The sequence below is a fragment of the Juglans regia genome, chromosome 6 (genome assembly GCF_001411555.2).
Source record: "Juglans regia cultivar Chandler chromosome 6, Walnut 2.0, whole genome shotgun sequence".
In the NCBI taxonomy this organism is placed as follows: Eukaryota; Viridiplantae; Streptophyta; class Magnoliopsida; order Fagales; family Juglandaceae; genus Juglans; species Juglans regia.
Genome location: NC_049906.1, coordinates 7,082,962 through 7,110,196, shown reverse-complemented (window position 1 = coordinate 7,110,196; position 27,235 = coordinate 7,082,962). Strand labels below are relative to the sequence as shown.

The 27,235-nt window shown below is 37.5% G+C and overlaps 1 protein-coding gene across 6 annotated transcripts; it reads right to left on the bottom strand.

Annotated features, from left to right (window-relative positions):
• Positions 1-8,904: 8,904 nt before the first annotated feature.
• On the bottom strand, positions 8,905-18,900 carry LOC109019663. Of its 6 annotated transcripts, XM_019002014.2 has the most exons (5): positions 18,786-18,900; positions 18,276-18,674; positions 18,063-18,184; positions 13,728-13,778; positions 8,905-11,382 (listed from the first exon to the last, which is right to left on the bottom strand). In XM_019002014.2, the coding sequence occupies exon 5, from the start codon at positions 11,254-11,256 to the stop codon at positions 9,016-9,018; it is 2,241 nt and encodes a 746-aa protein (XP_018857559.1). In that variant the 5' UTR covers positions 11,257-11,382; positions 13,728-13,778; positions 18,063-18,184; positions 18,276-18,674; positions 18,786-18,900; the 3' UTR covers positions 8,905-9,015. The 6 variants fall into 6 exon arrangements, with proteins under 6 accessions (XP_018857559.1, XP_035546730.1, XP_035546729.1 ...); XM_035690837.1 differs by lacking the exon at positions 13,728-13,778 and having other exon boundaries at positions 18,276-18,679; XM_035690836.1 differs by lacking the exon at positions 13,728-13,778.
• Positions 18,901-27,235: the final 8,335 nt, after the last annotated feature.

Sequence of the window (27,235 nt, the reverse complement as noted above, 5' to 3'; positions counted from 1 at the left end):
ACCTTATTCAAGTCAGTGAAGTCAATACGCATTCTCCACTGGCCGTTTTATTTCTTCACCAACACCACGTTTGACAACTAGTCCAGGTAATGGGCCTCCCATATGAAGCCCACTGCGAGTAGCCGATTGACTTCCACCGCAATGGCGACATTCTTTTTTGCGCTGAAGTTTCGACGGTTTTGCCTTACTTCCTTAGCCTTTGGGTCCACACTCTGGTGGTGCTATATGATCTCTAGGTCAATCCAGGGCATGTCTTTGTGAGTCCAAGCGAAGACATCCAGGTGCCTTGTGAGGAGCTGTTATATGGCGCTTCTCATGTTGGGCATCATCCCACTGCCAATCTTAAGGGTAGCTTTCAAGCAGCTCGGGTTCATGGGGATCAACTCCAATTGTTCATCCGTCTCAACCTTCGTAAGACTCAGGTTGTCTTAGACCTCCCCCTCCATCGGGGTCTGCTTGGGCAGGGGTATGAGGTCGTGGCCATTGGTCAGGAAGTGGACCACATGTACCTCGTGCAATGACCTACTCCCCACGGATCTCTCCCACTCCTTGAAGGGTTAGGAATTTTGGTGGTAGGGGCACAACCGTCACCACCCCGCTGTAGGGTAGGCCCGAGCCAGTGAGCAGTTGGTCTACTAGTGACGACATGCCTTTCTTTTCCACCATCTCCTCGTACTTCCCTTCGAGCTTACGCAGCTCGTCCTGCATGTTTTTTCTTTCTTCTTCTACGTTGTCTCCTTCTCCTACGTTGTGGGTCCCACGTTCTCGTTGTTGCTTGGTTCTGCTTCATTTTCTGGCTAGTTGATGGCTGCTTTGAGTGTCTCGTTGAGAGTCTCCATAAAGTTGGGCTTGCCTTGTGGGCCGATAGGGGGGCAAAACCCCCTTATACTTCCCATATGTTTTGTTGATCTATTGATATGAGAGAGACAATATATTGATGTATCACTTCTTATCTTTCAGTTGGCATATGGACCAGATGTGTAACTTTTGTTTGGCAAGCTCTCCTTACATTTTGCTAAAACACTAGCTCTCTCGTCTCTATCCAAGAAAGCACCGAGAAGAAAAATATCTAGACACAAAGCAAAGATATTACCTGAAACTGCTATAGCAACCCTCACTAAGATTTATAGATCTCTTGATTTTGAACTTAAGAACTTCTGATGATTTGATTATGATTGGCATTGCACACAAAAAGTATGTTACTCTCTGTCTATACCAAAAACTTTGGATTGGGTTTTCCAAAGATGCCTTCTTGGAATCTATGGCTAACTAAAAGCTTACCACATCCTACTTCCATCTATGGATAATTACCTCATCAAGGATCTTATAAGTAAAACTTTCTTCTCAACAATGGGATGAGTTTTTTACTCAACTTTCTAAATCCAATAGAATTTACAATATCACAATATTCATCTAGCCCAAACCACTAGGACAAGAAGCTGCAAAATCATGGTCCAATTTTGCATGGAAATTCAATTTTGCATCAATGCATGAAAATGCCTATGTGGAAAGTTGCTTGAGACATACTACCAGCCAATGAATCCATGAGAACTTGAGCCTGATCTCAAAAGTAGAGAATTATGTGCCCTATGTCTGTCTGTGCCTAAGACTCTTTCCCTCTCTAATTTCTCACACACAAATTCTCTCTCTCACAGATCTCTTCCTCCCTCCTCCCTGTCGTGCATCACTACTATCTAGGCGCCGACGTAGGTTTCCCCTCATCATGTCGGTAAGCCCCGTTGTCTCTATCAAGGTCTCTATCTCCCTCTCTTTCTCTCTCTTATTTCTCTCACTTGTCTCTGTTTTGATTTCGGTTGTCGTGCATTGCCAAGGTAATTTGCCCTTTCGCTTGTTCAATTTGAGTTGTTCTATCACGTGATATCCCCAAATTCAAAACTCAAATATTGGTGTTGTTGTTAGATCACAAGGTAGTAGTTACATCCCTGGACAATGTCGCTTCCCTGTCTAATTCAACGGGCCACCGCACGAGATTGGGTAAGATTTCCAAAGTATTAGGCGCATTTTTGCACTATTACGTGTGTGATATGAATGATTGGTGATTGCTGGAATTTTATCATGTTGTGTTTAAATGATAGAACCTATACGTTGTTATTTCCTGTTGGGTTGCTCTTTGGGAAAGTCTCTTGGTTGTGTGAGGTGGGCAGAGGAATGTATGAAGGATTTGAGGCTATCCAGGTTTGGAGTGTGGCTGGTTGGGTTGATGTGTGGCTGCTAAGGGTTGATGTGTGGATGTTTAGTTGTTGGACACTTCGAGGCAAATGTAGGCTAGTTAATTGTTTGATAAAACGGGAGTAAGTGATTCGAACTTGTGGGTTGTTTAGTTGATGTGCGTATTGTGAATGGTGAAGTGAATTTAAGAAAGATGGCAAAATATTAATGTATTGTTTATTGGAACTAGTGTTGTGTGATTTTAGAATTCCGAGGCACTATGATGGATAAATTGCTAATTATGGATTGTTTACTTACTCAGTTGTTTATGGGCTATCATTATTCTACTGTTGGGATCGTGTAAATTATGTTAGTTGGATTTGTTTTGTGCTTGTGTAGGTTGTTAATATGTCAGCGAATATTTTCTGATTTTGGTGTTGATATTACTAGAGTTCGGGTTCAAGGCTTAGACAATGCACTACAAGAGTCAAGTAAGAGGTGCTCTTAGAGCTACAGTTTGCCTAAAAACAATGAGGTTAATTTTTTAAAAAACTTGCATATTTTGTTATGGAACAGTAATTATTCTGCATTACTCATTGTAACCGAATAAGAAAAGAAAAATATTTTTTTATCATGACTAGTGTAGACATGAGCAATTTTGGCTTTCTGTTAACAACTATATAAAAAGGATCGATTATAAAATTTGAAAATTTGCATATAATTATATGACAAGTATATGCTTAGACTTTGTTTTTTATATGAATTTTTGTATCTGAAAATCTCTAGCATGACATTTTATTTCTGCTTCCGTCCCAACCTTACCACAGGTGTAAAACTATGGCCTCTGTTATTATGTTGGGTACTAACATATCTTTTTCTGGTGCACCCACTTTGGAAACAAAGTGATTTTCTACGTAGTCTTTCCTGTATGCACACTCAGGGCTCCAAGAATAATAAGGTGAAAATTTCACATTTTATTTTTGCTTAGTTGGCCGCCGGATTTCACATAACCCTACCACCCTACCACCCTACCACGGGGGTTAAACATAGAATCTGTTATGATATGATGCTATTCAGTTATGCTATACCATGAGACTTTTGTATGTAAGTGTTTCTGAACTGTCGGTCTGGTATTTTTGATAAGTTGTTTTTGTTTTGCATTCTGTAACTGGCTCATGTTTACATAATAGTATATATTCACTGCTTACTGAGTTGTTGAAAACTTACCAAATTACCTTCAATATTTTTAGATGATCTTGATGGTTCAACTGGGGACCGAGAAAAGAATGTGTCTACAAGACTAGTGAGAGCAGTGCGATAAGTACCGTAGGAGTATTGGAGAGTCTTATTATGAGAACTTTGTCATTTTTCTTGGTTTGGTATTGTTGTAACCTTTCTACTTTTATTAGATCTTGAGGAATATTTATTATTATTAAATGTGTTGGGGGATATCATTGATGTTATTCTTTTGGAAGTATATATAGTTTTATGGAAGGACTTTTACAAGTTGTGGAGTTGTTGTGGCTCCCTTGACCCCCGCTTGTCTTTTGGCGGATGTCGTGACATCGAGAAGTTGGCCACTTGGGTCATACACCCCTAGCACATTGTGAGAACAAAGGGTGTGCATACATGCAATAAAATGGTGTGCAGTTAATTCGTAGCGAAAAATATAACAGGGCAGTCATTAAAATCTAATAGTACCAAAAAAATTTAAACATCACCTTCCAAATAATCCATAAGTCCCAAATCTTCAATCATAGACGAGAAAATTATTATAATGATCCCATAATAATAAAAGGCTAAAATATACTTAATAAATAAAAAATAGGAAAAAGACGTTCACTCATCAAGCAAAGCCAAACCTCCATACATGTAGCCATCATCTAGATCAAAATCTACTGTTCCACAGAGCGGAACCTTAAGTGGGGACACCACTGTGAGATTTCAAAAAATCTCAGTAAGTAGAACTAAGACCAACACTCCAAAATAGATACAAGTGGAAAATGAGAAAATTATGCAAACAAGAAAATACAAAGAAATTTTGTGTTTGACTTGGGCGCCTTTGTGGTTTGCATTGCTCTTATCTTCATTTTAACCTATTGTCTCAATTAGCTTAAACATCTTCACAAATTCTTCTCAGTTGATCTTTTATAATAATTTAGGCTGGCTATTTGGGATCTTGGTGTGGATTTCGGTTCAAAGATTCCAGTTGGATTTCATTTTGGTCGGCGGATTTTCCTTCTCTCATCTTGTGATATGCATGGATGGCCAAGACGGAAAAAAAAAAAGCAAAGGATATTTGGTCAATGGATTCTTTATCATTAATTTAAATTTTGGTTGATGAGTGAAACAATGCTTGTGTGTGGTTAATTTGTACTTGTACTTTTGTTCCTTATCAAGCTTTATCATTATGGGATATATACTACTCATTAGTCTTTGTCTCTTTGACACAACAAGGTTTATGTTTTGTTGATCTATTGATATGAAAAGACAATGTATCGATGTAAAATCATGGTCCCCTTTCAACCAACTCCTTGGAAATCTGTATGGAAATTTAATTTTGCATCAATGCATGAAAATGCTTATGTGGAAAGTTTTGACGCCCCCAACCTCTGCTTAGAATGGAACGGAGACTTAAAGCATCGAGACATGTAACAAAAAGTTACATACCTCTTGTACATGACAGTTCTTATGCAATGCATCATAGTATGCAACTAGCAGTATACAATAATCGCAGCGAAAATAAAGGTATAAGTATAACTTTTGCCAAAATAACTAAAACCATCACAATTCATTAGTGATCATCAAGTTCAAAGTTCCAAATATAATATAATCTTAGTACAACTATAGATCAAGGTCAAATCACCCGCTTCATGCGTTCTAAAGCATGAAGGACTTGGGCTATACATATCAGGATTAAATTCAATCTCCTCTCAAGGTCCGGCTCCCCCTCAATCAGTGGGATCCAGCGCTCCATCTATCTCATCCTCCTCAAAACCAGACACAACTTCTATCATTCCGATAATAGTCCCACAAGGAGTGAGATTTACTCGAAATCTCAATAAGTTAAACAATCAACGTGCACAAAGATAAATTAAGCATGAAGAATGATAAATATGCAATGCATTACAAGCAAAAAAAATAGTATGCATGTCTCCCATCCAGCTTCATTAACATTTTCAGGAAAAAAAAAATGGAGACACATATTTTCGTTCAATGAACATTTTTACTTTCATTTTTGAAAACATAACTTCATCATTATTAACAATTCATATAACATATGCATTGTGAGTACCTACCGGTGACCATAGTAAAAGTCATGTTGAGACTACGTTGTCTATAGACTCGTTCTCAATGCTTGGTAAATATAACATAACATCACAACATCATAACGTGTACACTCACCAGCATTATGTGTCATAACATATTGACTTCGCTCCAGCGTTCTTTAAAAAGAACACATTTGAAGCATGTTGATTTTTATCGTCAACCTAAGGGTTATCACTCTATTTTTAAACACTTCAGAGTGGACAAAAGAGATCTACTAGGATAATTCCCCATCCTAACCTTTGGGGTCGTGACAAAAATTATTATCATTCTATGCTTGAAAAATGTTTTTCATGACATGTGCATATGTGGCAAGCTTTTATGCAAAAAAAAAAAAAACAAAACAAAAAAAAAAAACAAAATGACATTTATAGAAGCAATATGCAAAATTAGTGACAAATATCTCATGTCATGTAAGTATGCACTCAATGTATCATATAACATAATATTTTATGCTCAAAATGATAATTGAAATATGAATGAAGTATTTATCAATAATTTATAAATAATCTATCAAGGTGTAAGTTAGAGGCCAACTTACAAACTTCCTGAGCAATTCGAAAAAACGTCGTAGCAGCTGAAATGAAGTGCGTACTACATTAAGATTAATACTACTATGGATGAGGTTCATAAACAAAAGCTTCAAAATGGGCATTTACAAAAATACCCCTAGACTTTCAAAAATTACTATTAAGGCCCTAATTTTTTTCCCTAATTGCAAACAAACTCCGAATTTAACCAAACCTCATTAACTTCTTATTTTTAGCATTCTAAAACCATCTATACCCTTGAATTTTTAAAAATCAAATTTGAACTTACTCAAACAGTCCCAATCCGTGGCATGCACTCTAGTTGATGCCTAAGTGTGTTTTCAACTATCGATACCTATGAATGCATGCATATGAGATTTTCTTTAATCACAAACAATCACTAAGGTCCTTAATGATATGATAAAGGATAATTCTTAGATAATCAATCTCATCCCAATACTTAATCATGGCTAAGAATCCTTAATCACCAACTTATTCAAAACAGATACATACTTTGATGATCAAAATGTGATAGAATTAAAGCCTATCATGGCATACTTTTAATCAAAAATTAAACCTCCATAATCATTCAAAGACAATGATAAATCATATCAAATCATACTTAATACATGCTATACCTAAATTTCCACTTAAAATCATTTAAACATTCAAACCAATCTTTAATAACCCAATTTTGAACTAAGCATGATAAACTTCCCAACACTCAACAAAATCTCGTACCAACAATTGAAAACAAGCTTGATATGCAAACTAAGATCAAGAGCAAGAAGACTTACAAAATTTGTGGCCTTCAAAGCTCTCAAGACAACTTTGCTCAAGAACACTATAGAACTCACCAAAACTCACTCGGTTTCACTCTATTGCTCTCTAAGGGGGAGAAGTGCTCTCAAGACTCAAGAGGAAGCTTGGAGCTGAGGTGTAGAGAAAATGAGGAAGTGAGGGAGGTATTTATAAGTGTCCAAGGGGGTGGTGACGTTGGCGTTTGTACAAGGTGATTGGTTGAGATGAGAGGTGGTGTAAGGTCTAAATTTTTCAGATTTGCTTCCATTGGCTTTTGTCACCTTGTGCAGGGGGAATAGTGGCCTGAAACCACCATGATTTCCTCCTTACTATGGCTACAATGCTCCTGTAGAGGTGGCTAGCTCATGGGGCATGGTTCAGTTGACAAAAAGTCAAGCAAATCACCTATGCTAACCAACGGATTCAAGTGGTTTTCACTTGGCAGATTTGAGTTTCTGTTTTGGATGGTTTTGGGTTGGAAAATCTGAGTCAAATTCTCGTGATGGCCTTCGGATCTCTTGGGAATTGGGTGATGATGGAGGTGGCGTGGGGTGGTGGCTCAACCAAGGTAGATAGTTGGTTAAATCTCAACCCAACCGGTTCCCACTCAACTTAGACTAAGGGTGCAATCGGTTTGGTCAATTGGTTTGGTTTATGAAACTAATTTCGTCCAAAACTTATTCTGGGTTTGAAAGAGTCTCATGAGGTGTCTAAGGACCATATTACCCTTGAGGAAATGGCACAAAAATACTGGACCTAAGGGCAAAACAATCCATGCACTTAAAGGGGATACATATGAGCCGATTGATGTAAGTTTGGGGGTTTGATATGTCATTTTCCTAAATGACATGTGGGGAGGTTTATCTAGGGTATTAGTAAGGTCTAATATGATGAAATTGAATAATACATCAAAAAAATTTCGGATTAAAAGGTTAAGAAAGATTACAATGAAATTAAACTTCAAAACATGGCTTAAATATCACTAATCTCATGTATGTTCATTAATGGTCTTAACCAACTTTCAAAACTTAATTTGGGCATTTAGGATATGATATGGGCTTAAGGAAACCTTTGGTATGGTGTATTGGGCTTTCAACTTGAATAGTGAAATAAACCAAAACATGGCTTTGGGCCTTGTAGGCTTAAAAGGGTCAAGTGTGTAGGTTGATGACTTTTGAGCTTTTGGGCTTGAATGAGAGGGGGTCTCATTTCCATATTTTGAGGGTTGTAAAGAGACCTCAAAATCCACTAAGATGGGCTTGAAATTAGGCCATGGGTCAAAGCTAGCTACTAAGTCTTGAATTCTCTAAGAGCTTGGTTCAAGGCTTCTTGGACTAGACCCATGAATGTTCTAAGGTCCTAAAAGCCTCACTAAATTTACTAATGGGCTTGCTTCTCTAATCATTTGCTTAATGATTCTAATTACCAAGGTTAAGGCTAACCTTACTATCAACATTATTGTTAGTAATAACTCAAAATTAAAAACTTAATCTAGAGCATTTAAACACTAATCCTAATGGTTAATTAGGCAGGGTATTACAAAAGTTGTTTGGGACATACTACCGGCCCATGAGAACTTGAGCCTGATCTCAAAAGTACAAAATTCTCGATCTCATGTAACCTAATTTGTCCGTCTGTGCTTGAGACTCTTTTACACCCATTCTTGGTTTCCACTTTGCAAAGGCAGTCTAGAGATTATTCCCTTGGCCTAAGCATTATTTTATACCCCAATTCTACCCTAAAACCTGCAGCCGGAGGAAGCTCTTACCATTTTCTCATCTTTGTAGCCAATGCCATGGACCTTTTAATTTTGTATACAATAAATAATTAGGTTGTGTTTGAGAATCTCATACCTTAACCGGATGCAACTATTTGCTCTTTCGTAATTAAGAAAAAAAAAATACAAGCATGGTTAGTTTTTTTCTTCAAAATTTTTGAAATTATTACGTCTTTAAAATTTTTCTTTTTTGATATACCTGTAATTACTTCACTTTCTTTGCATGAAAAAGGTCAAAATGAGTAAAGTTGAATTTTCCTAGTGGAAGGAGATTAGATATATATTGGTGATTATATCCCAATTCAATTGATTCTTTCCAAGCGAAGGAGATTAGAGATCATACATCGAAAAAACAAAAAAAGTACGTCAAATTCCAACCATAAACATGTAGCATGAAGGAAGAAAAAGTTACTACTTTTTCACAATCAATTTTGCAGGGCCAACACCGGCAGTGTATACGAACTGCTCAATCAGGCCAAAATGAGCCATCAGCAGCCAAACAAGATTGATAAGCTGTCCGCCTCTACTTACTTGCTGAACATGAGCATCTGGTCGGCAATGATTTGACGCGTATGACAACATCTCCACCCACACTTTGCTGATTACCTTCCATTTCTTCTCCTCCAATTTTTGCAGCTCTTTGGCCAGCATGCATGCATCAAACAATACAGATTTGCTTTTATCTCCCTTCACATGAACAGGTTTAACATCTGTATTCACAGCAAGGAGGTTTTCACAAGCATCATTTACCTTGTTTGGTTCTAGTTCCTTATAGCGAAAGAATCTTTTAGCCTCGGCACATGTATCTCTATATCTAATTTGTCCAATACCTGCCACAGCAGACATCATAGCAGATTTCATCACTAAGAGATATAGCATGTAATCCGAAAGGAGCTTACTGAGTCGACGATATTTTGCTACTTTTTGAGCTACCGTTTCAGGATCAGAGTCTTCTCTTCCATAGCAGAGTTCAGTAGCAATGTGCCAAAGCAGAAGGCTCTCATCATAGGTAACATTTTCAATATAATCTTTTTTTAGTGTTTCGTAAACTGTTTCATAATCTGCAGTCACCATAAGGGGATCATCCATGAGTTCTCCGAGAACATAAGCACCTCTAGCTGAACTTATCATCTTGATATTTTCTGGTTTATCTGCTTCTTTAGATTTCCGCAACAGTTCGCGAAAGATTAATTTCCATAGCTCTTTCGTGAAGGAGTTTTTTGACGCATATTTCAACTCATCTAGAAAATCCTTAGCACCCAATCGATCAACGACCACTTTGCGACAATACCTCCGTATAGAGTGCAACAAATGAGTAGTCGTCTTAGAAATGCCAAGGCAGCATTCATTGGATTTTTTCGGAAGGTCCTTGAGGCAGTATGTTATCAAATTAAATCCTGCCACGGATTCAGACCACCTGCGAAGTAATACTGATGTAATCCTTGACTCGGTACCTGCAGACAGCTTACCCTTGGGTGGAGACCACCTTGGCCTTCTAATTTTGAGATATTTTTTGAAGATGGCCCGAACTGTTGGATTTGTATTCCTCTTGCCGAGAAAAGCTGTTGTCCAATCAGAGAAAATCATGAGCTTGAAGAGTGCTATTGCCTCCAGGCTCAAGGCACCGAGCAGCAGGGTGTAGGTAACTCGAATATCAAACTTATCTAAACCATGCTTGCAATCAAGAAAAAAGAAGATCCCAAGGGACACCAAAACCGAAACCAAGCTTAGAAAGCGCAAAAGGTATCCTTTGAGATCATGCATCACAACGAACTTGGTATAGAGGACTTCGTAGATGAAGTTGAGTTCAACCTCCAACACTTCAAGCGCATCTTCAGGAGTTCTCTCATGAAAAAATACTCTGCTCTCATTTCTATCTTTGTGGCTAATGAGATCAACAACGAGTCCCTTGAAGATTTTGAAGAAGTGGTAACCATATTTCACCACCTCAAACTCATCTAATACTTTATTCTGATCGCTCGGTTGAATAGAATAGAAGGCGGACTTCCATGCTTTAATATCATCATCTACTGTTTGTGACATTGTTGTGGGAAGTCCGGCTACTTTCTTTGAAGAGAATGCCTCCATGAGCTTCGCGTACTCTGGTCCAGGATCTGGTTCTGTAAGCATGGTTTCTCGGAATGTACCCCAGCTTGCACGATATAAAGAACGTGTCCGTTCAGTATATTTGATGACTCCTGCCAGGAAAATGAGGGAAGTCGGGAGCCATAGCTTGTTGCTTGGTAGTGTTTCCAGGAAGACATAAAACGAGGCGACAACCTGGACTATCAGGGTGAAAAAGTGCCTAAGCCAGAGCTCATTATCCTCCAGTGCAAAAGCAGTTATGGTGTCCGGCCCACCAAGATGTAACAACAAGAACGGAGCCCAAAATGCAAGAAGGTGATCACTCCTTTCAATAATCTTAGATGAGTTCCGGCTGTTGGTGATGAGCCCGATAGTGAAGCTAGCTGTCCAATCGGCTAGAAAGTATGATCCCCAGATGATCATGATGGAGAGCTTATTTCCTGTGCGCTTTCTCATGGGAGCACCCAAAAACAGTACGATTTGTAGTGAAAGGCTGAAGAGAATGACTCCCCTGACATTCCATATCTCCCATGTCTTCTGCAGCCTGATCGGAATGAGCTCGACCATATCTCCTTTTCGTTACTTTCCCTTGATCTATCTCACTTTTGGTTCGAAAAATAAACCGAACGAATGAAAGGTCATGCCGCAGTTCTTTCTACTAGACAACTTTCAACTTTCTTTCCTCGAGACAGCCTTAAAAGGAAATTACAGATGCCATGCAGCTAGTGAGAAACACAATTTTTTTTCACTGGGACATCAGATTTATTCAATTGAAAAACAATGGAGAATTTAGAAACATAAAATGTTGACTTTTTTGGATCAAGGATGAAAATTTCTTGGAAGTGTTGTTCAGACTAGCATATCTAAAATGAAACGAATGTTATAAGACTTGAACAGTACTTAATAAACGAGATAAGATTCACTCTATATATCTACATTTTTGTTTAGCTAAAATCATGAAAAGAACGTCAATAGAAGATCTTAACTATAATTGTATCAACAGCGGTTTGGGGAGAGAAATTAAAGCAAGCAGATCCTCTTGGTGTCAAAGGTAGGAATCAGTGCAGTGACTAATCAAATATACCAGGAAAATGTACCGTTTAATCAAATATTTATAAGTGATCCTTCTATTTCTTGGCTACCAAAAGGACCGGAACTCCTGTTAATGATTAGTGCATGAGACTCGCCTAGCTATGGCCTATATTAATTAACTTGCATGTGAGACTGCTTCACATGTCGTTGCGCTAGCTATTTCATGCAGTGACACCAGAGGACTCAGCATCTAATTCGGATCACTCAGTTCCAACCTACCGGCCCCACTCTTCCCCCAGCCTCATATCAATATCAAATCAGACCATTCATTGCTAGTACATATATTCTCTCTCTCTATGTTATCACTTCCTTCAACTAGGAAGCAATAAGAAGACTGAGGAAGTGATTCTCTCAATTAATATTAGTCAATCCATAATGAAGCCGCGTGCATGGCTGCCCCATATATATATACATGTATGCTGGCTGGGTGAATGAATATTAGCCCTTACTATTGTTGTGCGTGAGTGCCGAGTGAGAGACATTGATCACTATTTTCTATTTTCAACTGCCTTTTTATCTTCATTTTTTTTTCCTAGGCACGTCACGTAAAATAGTAAAGGAACTAATAGGATCAGTATGACAGAGCTAGTGGTGGATCCTTGCGGGCATAAAAATTTAGAAGGGATCGAGAGCATATGCATGAGGCCGCTATGTTACCAAATTTTAATTTGGTGACTGCTCATTGCGCTGCGGAGTGCGCTAATCGGCCTTAAAACTTGGGGATTTTGTGGAGTTTTCATGCATGTAACGCTCCGTCCCCGTGAGTTTGGAGAATTAACTTATATCACCTAAAATCATCTTCAATAACACTTTTAAAATAACCCAGAGTTTCCATAAAATATTAACTTATTTGTTCAACACAAACGTTCATGTTCCTTTATAAGGACACAACAGAAGTACCTCAATAATATACATTAACATTTCCACTACAACACAGAAATACCCATTACTCAAAATACCAAAGCAACATAAAAAAATAACACTACCGAAAAGACTCCAAAAAATCCTTGTACCCTAAGACACTTAATCTTCTATGATCAACAAAACTTGCAAGTACTCTCTATTCCTGACTTCTAGCTAATGCATCAAAATTATCTGAAAAAATTGTGGAGATAAGAGCTGAGTTATCAACAACTCAGTAGGCAAAGAACATATACTAATATATAAACATGAACAGTTTTAGAATTCAGAATGTTTAACAAAATATTTACTTTCAAAATGCATAATCAGAACCATTTGCTTTCAGAATGCAAAATCAAACATTACCAAAAATTTCTGAGCGAAGCTCTCAGAAAACTTTCTTATTCAAAATCCTTTGGCATATCAAAATCTGAGACCTCGTCTTCATCATATCGGAGCATCATATCGGAGCATCATATCAGGATAGATACCATGTTTAACCCTTGTGGTAGGGTTATAAACCACCATTATACCCGTGACTGGGCCTTATCAACTATTATAACTCATGGTTGGGCCGTATACCATGTTTAACCGCCGTGATAGGGTTATAAACTATCATTATGCTTGTGGTTGGGTCGTAACCACTATTAGTCGTAACAAAAACCGAGCAGAACATCAGAATACAAAATCAGAATCTCATGCCAAGGTTTTCAGATGTCACGACATATCCAAATAGAGTACTGAACAAATTTAGATCTTTCACATATTCAAAAACAGTTTCAAAACATTTTCGCATCACATGCACATATTTTCATAAATTTCATATTCGCTCTTTTTGCATAATTCAGAAACAGAATGCACAAAATTAGTTCATGTCTACACCAGTCATTACAAAAAATATTTTCTCTTATACAGCTTTCATGCATATGTGGAACATATATCTGAAGTTGTTTTCAGATTTATTTTCAAAACAAACATGCATATTTTCAAATCAACCTCGTTTCATTTCATTTTTATGCAAAGTCTAGTATAAGAACCCCGCTTACCTGGATTTCTTAACTTTTCCTCAATAATGCTGAACAAAAATTATTCGTCACCTATAATCATGTAAGTTTCATAAATTTCTAGTCGGACACATATTTCAATAATTAAAACTGAAAATGTTAAAATTAAAATATTTTAATTTCTCGGTATCTAAAATTCTCATAACCTTAAAATACTATCATTTTTCCAAATCCATCAATATGCACTTAATTTCTCCGACTAAGATATTAAATTATAAGACATTTCTAAAACTGTATAAAAATATTTTTACTAAATACAACTATGTCACAAAACAAAATACATCAGTATACCAACCTAACAATATAAGCCCATACGTCTAAGTCTTAATTATGTAGCCCACGTAAAAACTCCTCCAATATACATGTTTTCAAAAGGGAAAAATGGTAATAACACCCCTCTTCTACTAGGTTTACCGAGATATATATATATATATATATATATATATACACAAACACACAACGTTTTAAGACAACCTGGCTTTTAAGAGCTGTGTGGCCACCTCTGATGTGTGGTCTGAAAACATTTGTAAAGCACAGAAACATATATGCAGAGAAGAAGTTTTCCTTGATTCATGGACTAAGTTATCACAGAAGTTGCAGAAGAGTGAATTAGAAAGCATGGCTTTTATTTTTAGAAAGGTATGGCAGAGAATGAACAATTGGATCTTTGAGAATTCCTTTCAGAGTCCATCTAAAGTAATTGTTGTTGCTATGACAGATAGGGAGGAGTATATTCTAGCTAAGGGTGCAACCAGAGATGACTTTTCTGGTTCTGCCCCTGTAAATCGAAATGTTATCTAGAAAGCCCTAACACAGCTCTCTTACAAGGTGAATTGGGATGCTGGGTTTGAGGAATCTACTCTAAAAATGGGGGCAGGGAATATAATTATCTGGCAAGCCCTAACACAGCTCTCTTACAAGGTGAATTAGGATGCCTAGTTTGAGGAATCTACTCTAAAAATGGGGGTAGGGATTATAATTAGGGATGGTGCAAGAGATGTTATAGTTGTTATGTGTATGCCTAAGAAAACTGTTAAGGATGTTGTGGTGGCTTAAGCGAATGCGCTTTGGAGAGCTATTATTTTCTATGAAGAAATTGATATTGAGGCAGTTATTTTGGAAGAGGATGCTATGAAAGTTATCAAGGAAGTGCAAGCCAGTGAAGAGAATTATGCATGGTACGGACAAGTGATTGAAGACATAAAGCTGAAGTGCCGATATGATCAGAGATGGCTATGGCATTACACCCTGAGAAAGAGTAATGTGGTATCTCATAAACTTGCTCAATTTGCTCTGCAATGTGAGGATGAGGTGGTCTGGTTAGAAGATTGTCCAGATTGGACTAAACCTTGTATCCAACTGAAAAAACTTTGTATCTGTGATACACCATATGATATGGATAAAGGTAGGTGGTATATGGGATCTCACAATATTGCTTGGAAATGAGAAGTTCTTGCCCTTTATAAGGTTCCAATAAGGCTCAAATTGTATCATTGACTAGTCTTTTTAGAGTATAGGCCATATGGTTTGGGCCTTCTATTGAGACATTACAAATGGTATCAAAGCCTATCCCAATAAGAAATGTGGGACTTGAGCCGTGCCACCTATAATGGATAGGCCCGACGAGAACGTCGGAAATTTAAGGGAGATAGATTGTGATACCCCATATGATATGAATAAAAGTAGGTGGTGTATGGAATCCCACATTGCTTGGGACGGATGTAAGGCCCAACCCAGGTCCATGAGAGCCCAGCCCCTGAAATTAATTTTTTTTCTTTAAGCGGTACCATTTTGGTGAGCTTTTTCTCCTTAGTTTCTTTTCCCCCGTATCTACTTTCTTTTTTTTCTTTTTTCGGTTATCACTCAGTTTTCTTTTTCCCCTTCCCTCATCTCCGATTCATACTCCCACTCCTCTATCAGTTTCCTATGTGCGATTTTCTCACCCTCTTTTTCTCAAAATAGATTAACCCTCACTCCGTTGCTCTCCTTCAGATTTATTTTTTTTTTCTGCTCTTAGAGGTTGTTGCTGAAAGTGTGTTTTGGTACTGTGATTTTGGGTATCCAGATTGAATCACCCAGGCTACTAACGCTGGTAATCATCATCATCATCATCATCATCTCTCTCTCTCTCTCTCTCTCTCTCATTTTTTACACCTTGACTCCGAAATACAAGGCCTTCATAGTCGACACTCTTTCTCTCCAGTGCAGATTTTCTTTGCTGTGTGATTTTTGTGCTGCATTTTCATGAGTCCCTGAAGCTTTGTAACCAACGAAGCCCACCACTAGTGACACTATTGTTCGTCGGTAGTCCATTCTCATTCTATGTTTCTCTCGCACACACACACATTCACTTCAAATTATTTTATTTCACTCCAATAAAATTTATGGGACATGATTTCATAACGTGTAGTCCGTGGGTTTCTTTGGGCATTTTTTTTTTTTTTTTTGGTGTAGGCAGACACCATGTGTTGGAAAGGTTTCTGAGTTTGGATTATTTGGGTGGGACATGCAGTGATTTTAATGGATACTCGGGGTTGTGTAGTAGCTACTTTTGTACTATTCGGGTTTTATACGACCGTTGGAGTGGAGTGTAAAATTATTTGGAGGAACAATATTGCTGAATTGGTTGAGTTGGTGGTTGCTTAGAGTTAGGGGCCACTGGAGGGAGTTGATATATTGATTATTTGAGTTTGATGTTGGCATCAGTGGGTGTATAGGTCAATATTGAAATTGGTATTTGGCATTTTGGGTTAAAGTGTGGGTTGTCCAAATGATTATATGGCTGTTTGAGTTGAGTTAAATTTGCTAGAATATGGTTTAGAATTTGGGTCTTAATTTTTAGATTGAAATTGTGTTGTCGGTCTTTAATACTTAGTTTATATATTTATTTTTATGAATAGGTGACGAGATTGTTAGAGGTCGTTTTTAAGGCATAGATAATACGCTGTAAGAATCAGGTAAGCATGATTCCTATGCTAGATTTGCATAAAAAGAAATGAACTGATGTTAGTTTGTAAAAATGTGCATTTTGTTTTAAAAAGAAAATGTGAAAAACAACCTCAATATATATTTTGCATTCACTCATAAGATATGTATGAAAGAGAAAATAAATGTTTTTAACATGAATAGTGTAGACATAAGCAATATTTGACATGTTTCTGAAATGTACAAAAGAACCAATATGATATCTGTGAATTTTTCTACATGTGATATGAAAATGATTTAGATTTATTTTTTATCAAATAGAAATTATATGAATATGTTCAGCACGTGGTTTGATGTGATATGGATACGATAAACTTTTGGCATACTTATCTATTTTGATTCTAATTTTGAATATGGTTTTAATATGATGATACAGATTCACGTGATATAGTTGGTACCAATATGATATGAGTGCACCCATTTTAGAAACAAAATAGTCTTTTATGTGTTCTTTCTTGTATGCACACTTGGGGCTCCGATATTAAAAATAGGAAGTTTCACAATATGATATTGTCTGGTTTGGCCACTAGAGATAGCACAACCCTACCACGGGATTAAACATAGTATATGATATGATATGATATGATATATGATACGATACGATATGATAAGATGAAGACGTTCAGTTATGTTATGTCAAAGCGTTTTTTAATATGAAAATGATTTATGAATATGAAAAAATTGAAAAGTCGCTCTGATTTTCTGATAATACGTTTTGAGATGTGCATATGAAAATGAAATATTTTGTTTCTGTATACCAAACTTTCTAAAAATAACTCATGTTTACATACTAATATAGTTTTCTGCTTACTGAGTTGTTGATAACTTAACTCTTATCTCATAATATTTTTCAGATGATATTGATGATCCAACTAGAAGTCGTATTAGAAATTGAAACTTGACTAGATATGATAGAAGGTCGAGTACCTAAAGGTACCATTATTAGTAGAAGGGTTTAACTTGAGTATTTGAAGTTCTTTATGTTATTTGGATATATTGGGGACCTAAAGATATATCAGTTTATTTTGTTGAGATTATTGAGAGATTGTGGATCTCCTTGATTTATATTATTTTGTAATGATAATTTATGGAGTATGTTTCATAGTTATTTGAAAAATATGAGATTGCGTGCTTTTTATGAAATCTTTGGAATTTTTTTATGCTTTTGGAAGACTGATTTGTAAGAGACAGGACGTAATTCCAATGGCGTTACAGTATCTCTTCTAAGGGTGGAATATGTTATTTTAGAAAAGAAAGAAACATTTTAAGACAACTACAAAGAACAAAATAAAAGAGAAGACCAAGGTATAATGTGTGGCGGCAGGAGCTTACTCAGTAGAACCGAGGTACGTATGGAGGAGGCAATGCGCGACGGGGCTGGGCTGTATAAATAGTGGTGGCGTGGCTGAAGAGCAGGGAAGGGAGTGCGGCGGAGATGCCGTCGAGCCGAGCGGCTGAGCACGAGAGAGAGAGAGAGAGAGAGTGAGTGATGAGAGAGAGAGAGGGACGGAGAGAGGAAGAGAGTAAGCCGTGAGAGGGACTCACCCTGTGGCAGCGGCGAAGCAACGACAATGAGGCTGGGAGCGGTGGAAGTGTGTCCTTAGCGGCTGAGGCAACCGGCGTGGGCAGTGGCTTAACGGTCCTTCGGCGTGGTGAGGCTGCGTTTCTGTGATTAACGGCTGAGGAGTAGGGGTCAACGGACAGGGCTGGCGGCTTGAGGTGGCGTTGCGAAGGGGCTTGCTGCGAACGTACGTGTACGGAGTCTACGACTGCTCATGGTGCAGGGGGTACATTCGAGTGGCCTGGGCAGTGTTAAGCAGGAGTGTTACGGTGCAGTTTACGGTGGAGGGAGATGAGAGGTGCCAGGGAGTGGTGGCTTTGCCGAGACTATGGATGCTGAAAGACTGTGTTGTGGCATGGGTATCACAAACAAGGAAGCTAAACCTACACTAGGACACATCAAAGATAATAATAGATATTAGACTCCCTAGTTAGGACCCAATATATCTCACCTCAAAAACCTTTCAGTAGCACCAGAGACAAAGGATATCTCACCTTAGATTCAGGCCGTCGTTGACCATGAGAATTGATGATCATGATGAATTTGAAACCAGTCACGAGTTGAGGCCCGCGGTTGTGAAGTACTGAGCTAGCTTTGCATATGCTGCGCATGAAGATGCTGTCAACAAAGAAAATTGTCGAGGGTGAAAAGTCAAATATGAAAACTAACTTGAATGTAGTTTTTTTATTATTTTTTCAGATATTTGTGAAAGTTGAACTTATTTTTTTTATTATTTTCGACACGGTGGTACTTGAATGCGTTTCTCAAATATCAAGGCACTGTCCTCTAAGACAGTATCACATGGGCAATAATGAAGTAAGACAGTAACAGTACATGGGTAATAATGAAGTAAGACAATACGGCAATAATTATGGCCCACGTAGAGTTTTTTTTTTTAAATTTAAATATAAGTTTATTTGTTAAAAATTTATATGGAAAACAGTAAAGATAGTTAAAATATAGAATTCTTATATTTTATATAGTGATTTAAAAAATATATAATTTAAATCCATCTAGAATTAAATTATATATTTTTTGGTATCTACCGAGACTATGGGACACAGAAGTCTCTCTCTCTAAGCTCTCTTTTCTCTCCCTTCTCTTTAAAACCACCAAAATTTTCTAAGGAGATGTTTGGATTCGAAAATGACTTGAGATGACTTGAGATGAGCTGAGATGACTTGAGATGGATTGTGAATAGTAATGAGATGAGTTGTGAATAGTAGTGAGATTTATGAGTTAAAGTTGCTGAATAGTAATGAATAGTAGTGAGATGAGTTGAGATGAGCTGAGATGACTTGCGAATCCAAACAAGCCCTAAAAGCACAGGCGAGGCTCCTCCCCCCTCTGTCTCTCTCTCTCATCTCTTTTCTTTTTTCTCTCTTTTATCCTTCCCACTTTTTTCTTTTATTTTTTAGAGTTTTTTCAAGGCAAAGGATGGAAGAAGTCCGATCTGTCGTGCTCCGACGTCCGGCGACTGCCATGCGCCCCTCCATGGGATTTTCAAGGCACCGATCTTTCAGAAGAGCAAATAAATTTGTCGAATGGAGCGACGCGTGAGCCATATGCGTGGCACAAAGTTTTAGGCCACGAGCGCGTGTAACCCACGCCGAGCGCTTTTCAACTGCCATGCATGGTTGCATTGGGTTCAGGACTATCGACTGCTACTGACCAGATCGACCGCCATCCCTCCAGGGTGGCGTGTTGCCCTCACACGCCACCTCAGCCGCTACTTGTGTTTTGTACAGTTCCTCCAAGGTTGAAAACCGAATCCCGCTCTTACCAAGATGTAATCCAACTTTCCCATTGTATTTTTATTTCCTGTATTGTCATTTTTTTAGAAAAATAAAAAACCAAAAACAAGTCCCCCCTTCGCTTTGACGGTGTTTGGTGAAGTTGGTGCTCCCTACTCCGCTTAGTCAAGGTAGGGGGATTGATTACTTTTGTTATCTCTATCGTGAACAGAGTAGTGCTGTCTCTTACACTTAGGTCTTTAGAGATTTACAATATGAACTAGATCATGTCAGTCATGGAAGTGTACTAGGAAACTATCAACGTTGTAATTGGCTTATACTATTGGTTTCAGGTCAATTTTGTAATGTCTGCTTTTAATGAATGAATGTGCTCCATTTATCAAAAAAAAAAAAAAACATATATTTTGGTATCTCCCTCCCTCACGTAAGAGTGTGTCTATCACATTCTCTCTCGTTGATGCCATATATAAAGCATAATCTCGTCTAATTACAAAAATTCTTTCACTTTCATTGAGCGACAACATATATAAATAGAAAGAGTCATGTGATAATGAATTCTGTTGCATACAAATCACAGTGCAAACTCAATATTTGTTGTAGAACTCATGATTACAGGTTTTGATAAAATAAAAATATCAATAATGTTTTATAATAATTAGCGTGACGATGGGTTGAGTATGTCAATAATGAAACATACAAATAATTTTTTTATTTAAAAATATATTCAATCATACAGCCTTATTTGTAATATTATATTAATGTATATCCAATATAAAACCACACCGTCCCGGTTCACCAAGTTCTACCGCTACAAGACACAATTAGTCTCATAAAGGAGCAGAGCATCATTTGATCGATCGAATGGTTGGGGCTTATACTAGTCTACAGGGGCGGAACTATGTTGTAGGTTGGGGGGCTACCACCCATCCAAAAATTTTAAAAATTAGTCTTATATATTATATAATTATAATTTTAAGTGTAAATATTCTTAAAATATTTAAGGTTATCCCCCCAACACTCAAACACAAAGTATATCACTCAAATATTTTTAAGTCCATTAACATAAATTAATAATAGTCTTGATTTGACATCTCTGTCTCTCTTTATTTGTCTTTGGTGTGCATTATGCGATTTGTTTAGTTTCATATTAATGATATTATATAAGTTTTTCTTGTCTTTCTGAGTTTACATATATAAATACACGATTTTTTTATTTTTTATTTTTCATTTGGGTCATTCTCAACTTCATTAAATTTCTTGCCTATCACCTGTACATAATCTTCCTTTACAATCTTTGAGATGTTTTTAACCACATATTAATTAGTTAACTAGCTAAAAGTTTCAAAAGAGTTTATCTAATAATTAAAACAAATCTGGAAGATTCTTGCATATGAGAGGTAGCAAATTTATCTAGCTAGATGATTGATGAGATGTTTCTAGAGAGATAGAGAGTATGTGAAGAATTTATTTTCTTTTGTGAAGAATTTATTAGTTATTCACATGTTTTTTTTATGCACCTATTAATAGTAATACAATTATACAATAAAACATTTAACGATTTTTATATTATTAGATACTTTTTCAAGTTTATTCTTAATCTACAAGTGTTTCTTAAAGTTTAGAAAAATATGAGTAAATCGAGAAAAATTGTATAATTTTATGACGTATAATTATTTTTTTATATAGTCACATGTAAAATGTACATATTACTTATGTTGACACATACCGCACACTTTGCCGATCGCTCCCCCAGACGCCAAATCCTAGTTTCGCCCCTGCTAGTCTACTATTATGAGAAAAAAATCACCACCACCAGCACTAAGCAATAAACAATTGATAGGGAATTATCTAGATATATAACAGATATCCTATTAATCCTACCTCGCGAAGTGTTAGGCTTGTTTTGTGGAATTTAACGTTGTGGTGGAGGATTTATGATGTTATGAATTTGTGTCATTGTGTAGAACCTTCACTTTTAATTTGTTTTTAGGTCCATTTTTGTTACTTGAATGATATTGTAAATCTCTTGTTGAACATACTGTTATCCTTAAGTCACGACGTAAGGATTTTACTCTCATTCACACTTATTTTCAGTCGGAAGGTGGTAATGAAATTTCTCACTTTTGCACTAATTTACAACTTGTGGAAGTGTGCTGAAAATTCCGTCCCTTGTACTCAATTATAGCTTATGGATGCTTGATAGAAACTTTCCCCACGTGCATTGTTCATCATTATGTAAATTTCTACTAAACATTCATTATTGGTCTGTTATTTAACTTATACATATTTGCTAGAATTCCTATTATTGCACTATGAGTTTATGTTGGCAAATTTTCCAAACTGACTACGAACAAATCATTGCAATTGGTTTCAGAGCGTATACATGTCTCTAATGAGACCAATTGAGACCTTGAGGGTACAAATATCTTGGATCCAGTGTGTGTTTCTTGAAATAGTTTCAAAGGGTATAAATGTCTCCAGCCAGGTGAAACCAAATGAGATCTAGAGGGTATAAATGCCTCATGTCCAGTGTGTACTTCTTGAAATGGTTTCAAAAGGTATAAATGTCTCTGGCCAAGTGAAACCAATTGAGACCTTGAGGGTATAAATGTCTCAAGTCTAATGTATGCTTCTTGAAATGGAGATTTAGAGGATATAAACATTTCTGAGTTATAAAGATCTCCACTCTACCAACTAGCTTGGTTTCAGAGGGTATAAATATCTTTGGCCAAGTAAACCCACTGGACTCAGAGGGTATAAATGTCTAGGGTCCAATGGGTGCCCCTTGACTAGTGGAGGCTAAGCATGTTTGGATAGTTGGTTGCAAGTGATAACCATGAGGTATACCTAGTTATGATTAACTTGGTGAATTGATTTGCATAAATTATCATTTTCTTTTCTCGTGTTGAATGGTTTTATAATTTTCATATCCCTTGTCATTCATTTTTAAGTGCTAAATGTAGGCTCTTATTGAGATTTTAAGAAATCTCACCATGGTAGTCTCATATACAATTCCACTCCTTGGAATCATAGATTTGATGCAAATGATGGATATAGTGGTGGTTACAAGCATGAAGGCTCAGGTCCCCTAGAAGAGTGACGATTAAGGTTATTCCCATCTTGTAATTAAGTGTTGTTTTGTACTTTTTATAATTAGGCTTGGTGTGAGGACTGTGCCAAAGCAATGGAAGAAACCCCTTCCTGTAATCAAGGTGCTTTGGAAGATGAGGCAACAGTCAGGAAAAGTTCAACTAGTTTGGAGGATAGGGGCAATCAACACTATGTAAAAAGCCTAGCTGGCACATCTCAGCCCGGGTGATAAAAGACTTTTCACCTTGTGCTAGGCGAACAAGCATTGTACTATCCGTATGAAGGTGAGAATACAATACAAGGACAAGGCTGGTAGTTCTGGAAAAGGGTGGCTCACAATACAAGGACAAGCAACAGTTAAGGACAAGACCAATACGAATGTAAGGCTCTCTGGGATAATGAGGAGATGTTCGGAAGGCGGGATGTGCCATACATAGAAGCCCATACTCTGCCTGGGACGTCACGTCTGGAGTTAGCCTATGGCGAAAAGATTACATGCCTATCGACCATATCATCTAATCTCAACCATGTGGGAGACACTTATTGGGGGAAAGATTATGGAATTGGACTCAAGGCAAGCCGCAAGAACATACATGCCTTATCTCATTAGTCACTCGATCTCTACAATTCTTCAACTCTAGAGGACAAATAGACAGTCAAGATCAAAGGGCTCTTATTAAAGCATACATGGATTCAGAAGAACGTCAAAATGACACCTGATGGTCCCACCCTATAAAAAGCATGGGACGAGAAAAAATCTCACTTTTAAGATAGTAAAGTGATTCATCTTCTTTGGAGTAAGAGTCTTTAGAAAAAGTAAGTGACTGCTAAGAAAGCAACTGGAGGAGCAGCCCCAGCATCCATGTTGTAATTTAAATATTGCTTAGGTAGGTTATAGTCTAAGATTGTATGTACTAGGAATAATGTGGGGTAAATGTTCGGACATTTTGCAAGTGATAATGGGTACGAAGTTGAGATTTAGTAGTTCATACCACCGCAGATCAACAGTTAGTCAGAAAGGATGATCCAAACACTGGAGGACATGCTAAGGGCATGCTTTTTGGACTTTTAAAGGCTTATGTGAAAGAAATGTCCCACTCATAGAATTTTCCTACAATAATATTTACCAAGAGACTATTCAGATTGCCCATTATGAGATATTGTCCAGAAAAAATGTAGATCACCTTTATGTTGGGACGAAGCTAGGGAGGCTAGAATAATTGGATTAGAAATCATTTAGGAATTGAGAGAGTAAGTGAAGCTCATACGGGAAAGGATGGCGACGGTTCAGAGTAGGCAGAAGAGTTATGCCAGTGTGAGAAGGGGGAGTTAGCCTTCAAAAAAAGTGATTGGATGTATCTTAAAGTATCAGCCATGAAAGGAGTAAAAAGATTTGGGCTAAGAGCGAAAATAAACCCAAGATACATTGGACCCTGTCAAGCAGTAGAGAAGGTAGGCCCTGTAGCATATAAAGTGGCATTACTGGATGAATACAAAGGAGTCCATAACATGTTTTACATTTCTTCATTAAGAAAAAGTTTCGGGAACCAACAAACCCTAGTGATTGACCTAAATCTGGTTCCATTGCAACCAAACCTAACCTATGAAGAAAGGCCTATATGAATCGTAGACTGGAAGGAGCATAGACTACGATCTTTGGTGAAGGTGCAATGGGGAAGCACAAAATAAGAGGAATATACATGTGAAAGTGAGCAGGTCACACTGGAGCAGTTTTCCTATTTATTCGTCCAACAGTAACTGACTTGGGGTGCACTAAGTGAGAGTAGATTAGTCAAATCGATGATAGTAGCACATCTATACATGAGTCTTCATACTACCTTTTTAGATACTATAACTCTTAATTATCGTCATGGTTTGAAAGAAGAGGATGACATGAAAAGCTGTCGTACTGCCGGAAGTAATTCGGCATTTATGGGAAGGACAATGCAAAGTAGCAAGACTTAAGGAAGAACAATGACGGATCGAGGAGGAACGACATCAAGATGAAGAGGATCATCAGAGAGCTAGGATCCTAATCTCAGAAATGATGGACCATGCTGCAAGGCAACAAGGGGAGAAACGAACGATCCAGGAATGTGATGAACAAGAAAAGGACAAGGGTGAGCATTTACCAATGTCCTATGCCACCAAGTCTAGCAGAGGAGCTAGGACACGACAAAGCAGTACCAACGTTTGTAACAGGAGCAACCAACAGAGGAGACAAGAGGAGGAATGGGTTGTCAGCTTAAATGGTGTCGATGGAGAACTCCAAAGAATGCCCCGCCTCATACACATCCCTTGGAATGTCATATCGAGGGATGTTCTTCACCGAATTTCAAGGATGAAATTCTATGTTAAGAAGGTGGCAAGTGTCATACGCAAAGACCCATACTCCACCTGAGATGCCACGTATGAAATGAGCCTACAAAAAAAAGATTACATACTTGCAGGCCATATTGTCTATTCTCATAGGTATGGTCCAGCGCCATGTGAGAGTCCCTCATTAGGGGAAGGACTGCGATATTGGACTCAAGGCAAGCTGCAAGAATCTAGTGTCTTGTCCCATCAGTCACTTGGTCTCTACAATTCTTCAATTCCAGAGGGCAAATGGATGGCTGAGATCAAAGAGCTCTTATTCAAGCATACATGTTGTAAGGATATGTTTTGTATATTCTAAAAAACTTTTCCCACCTTTCTACGTGAAAAATGATAGTCTTCATTATGTTTATGAATTATCTTTACACTACGATTTTGGGATGATGAGTTGGAACGTGTGGATTGGTGATGATTGTGACTTTCAGGTGCATGAGGCTTATCGTCTGTTGATCATTATGTACAGGTAGAGTGATTCCCGATGTCGTTCCTACAACACTTTACCACGAGTTTCATACGGGTACATGGAGTCCTCTTGATGATTAGGGCGAAATATTTTCATATTGGCCTCATTTGATAGATAGGAAAGAGATTCTCCAGGCATATCATGGGTGTTGTCTTTGAGTCAATTGACAAGGTATAGTGATTCTCTAGGTCGATCATGTGTGTTGTCGTCGAGTGTGTGGACTAGGTTGAGTTATTTCCCTTGTCGAATGCTTTGAAACTAGTGAATCAGGTTGCACGTTGGCCATGTAGTATGATTCCTCTTGTTGAACGGTTGAGTGATTCCTAGCTCGTCATTTATACGAAGTGATATGATGAGTTTTGTGTGTTTTGATAAAAGGATGGTTCTTCACCTTGGTGATAATTACGTATACTAGAGATTTGCTCAGAGGATGATTCCTCGCTATACTTATATACTTGTATTTTCTTTCAGAGGGTAGTTCCTCACCATAACTATAAATACATGTATTTTTGCTCAAAGAGTGATTCCTCTTCATGTATAAATATATGTGTTCACAAATTATTTACATGAAATAGGACTTGCATCTTCACTTGCATTGTTTCTCATTAATAGTATTGTCATAGATGTTTAACTTATCTATGGTTGTGTTTATCAAAACTGAAGGCCTTGATGCAAATATATGCTAAGAGGAGATTTCTGAGAAGGAAGGACCGACCCCACTTGAATGATAAAGACGAAGTCTTGTCTTCGTTATTAGTTATTGTATTTATGAAAATGCATTATTTAGTCAGGCGACAAATTGTGTTCGGTATATCGTACATGGATGAGAGTAATGAACAATTGGTACTTTACACCATGCACCATTCGCATAGCATAATTTGATCTGAAAGATAAATTTTAAATTTTGAATCTTATAATCAAATTATGTCATGTGGATGGTGTGTGGTGTAAAAGCCTCCAAAAAGCATTACTTTTTTCATTAATGGATTCACCTATTATTAGTTTAGACCTCTGGTACAACTATCACTAGTCTTTGATTAAACATTTACTTACTCCTTTGAACTTATATCACTTATCGTATATTTAATCCATAATTATGCATCTAGATTAGATAGAAATATCAGGGTGTTGCAAACCGGCTGGCATCCTTGACATCACGGGTTCTTGTCAGGCTCGTTATCAAGATACTAGACGCCGTACTGGATGTGTAAGGGGATTTCTCCCTCACTCATAAACCCACTAGGCGCTCAGTCGAGAATAA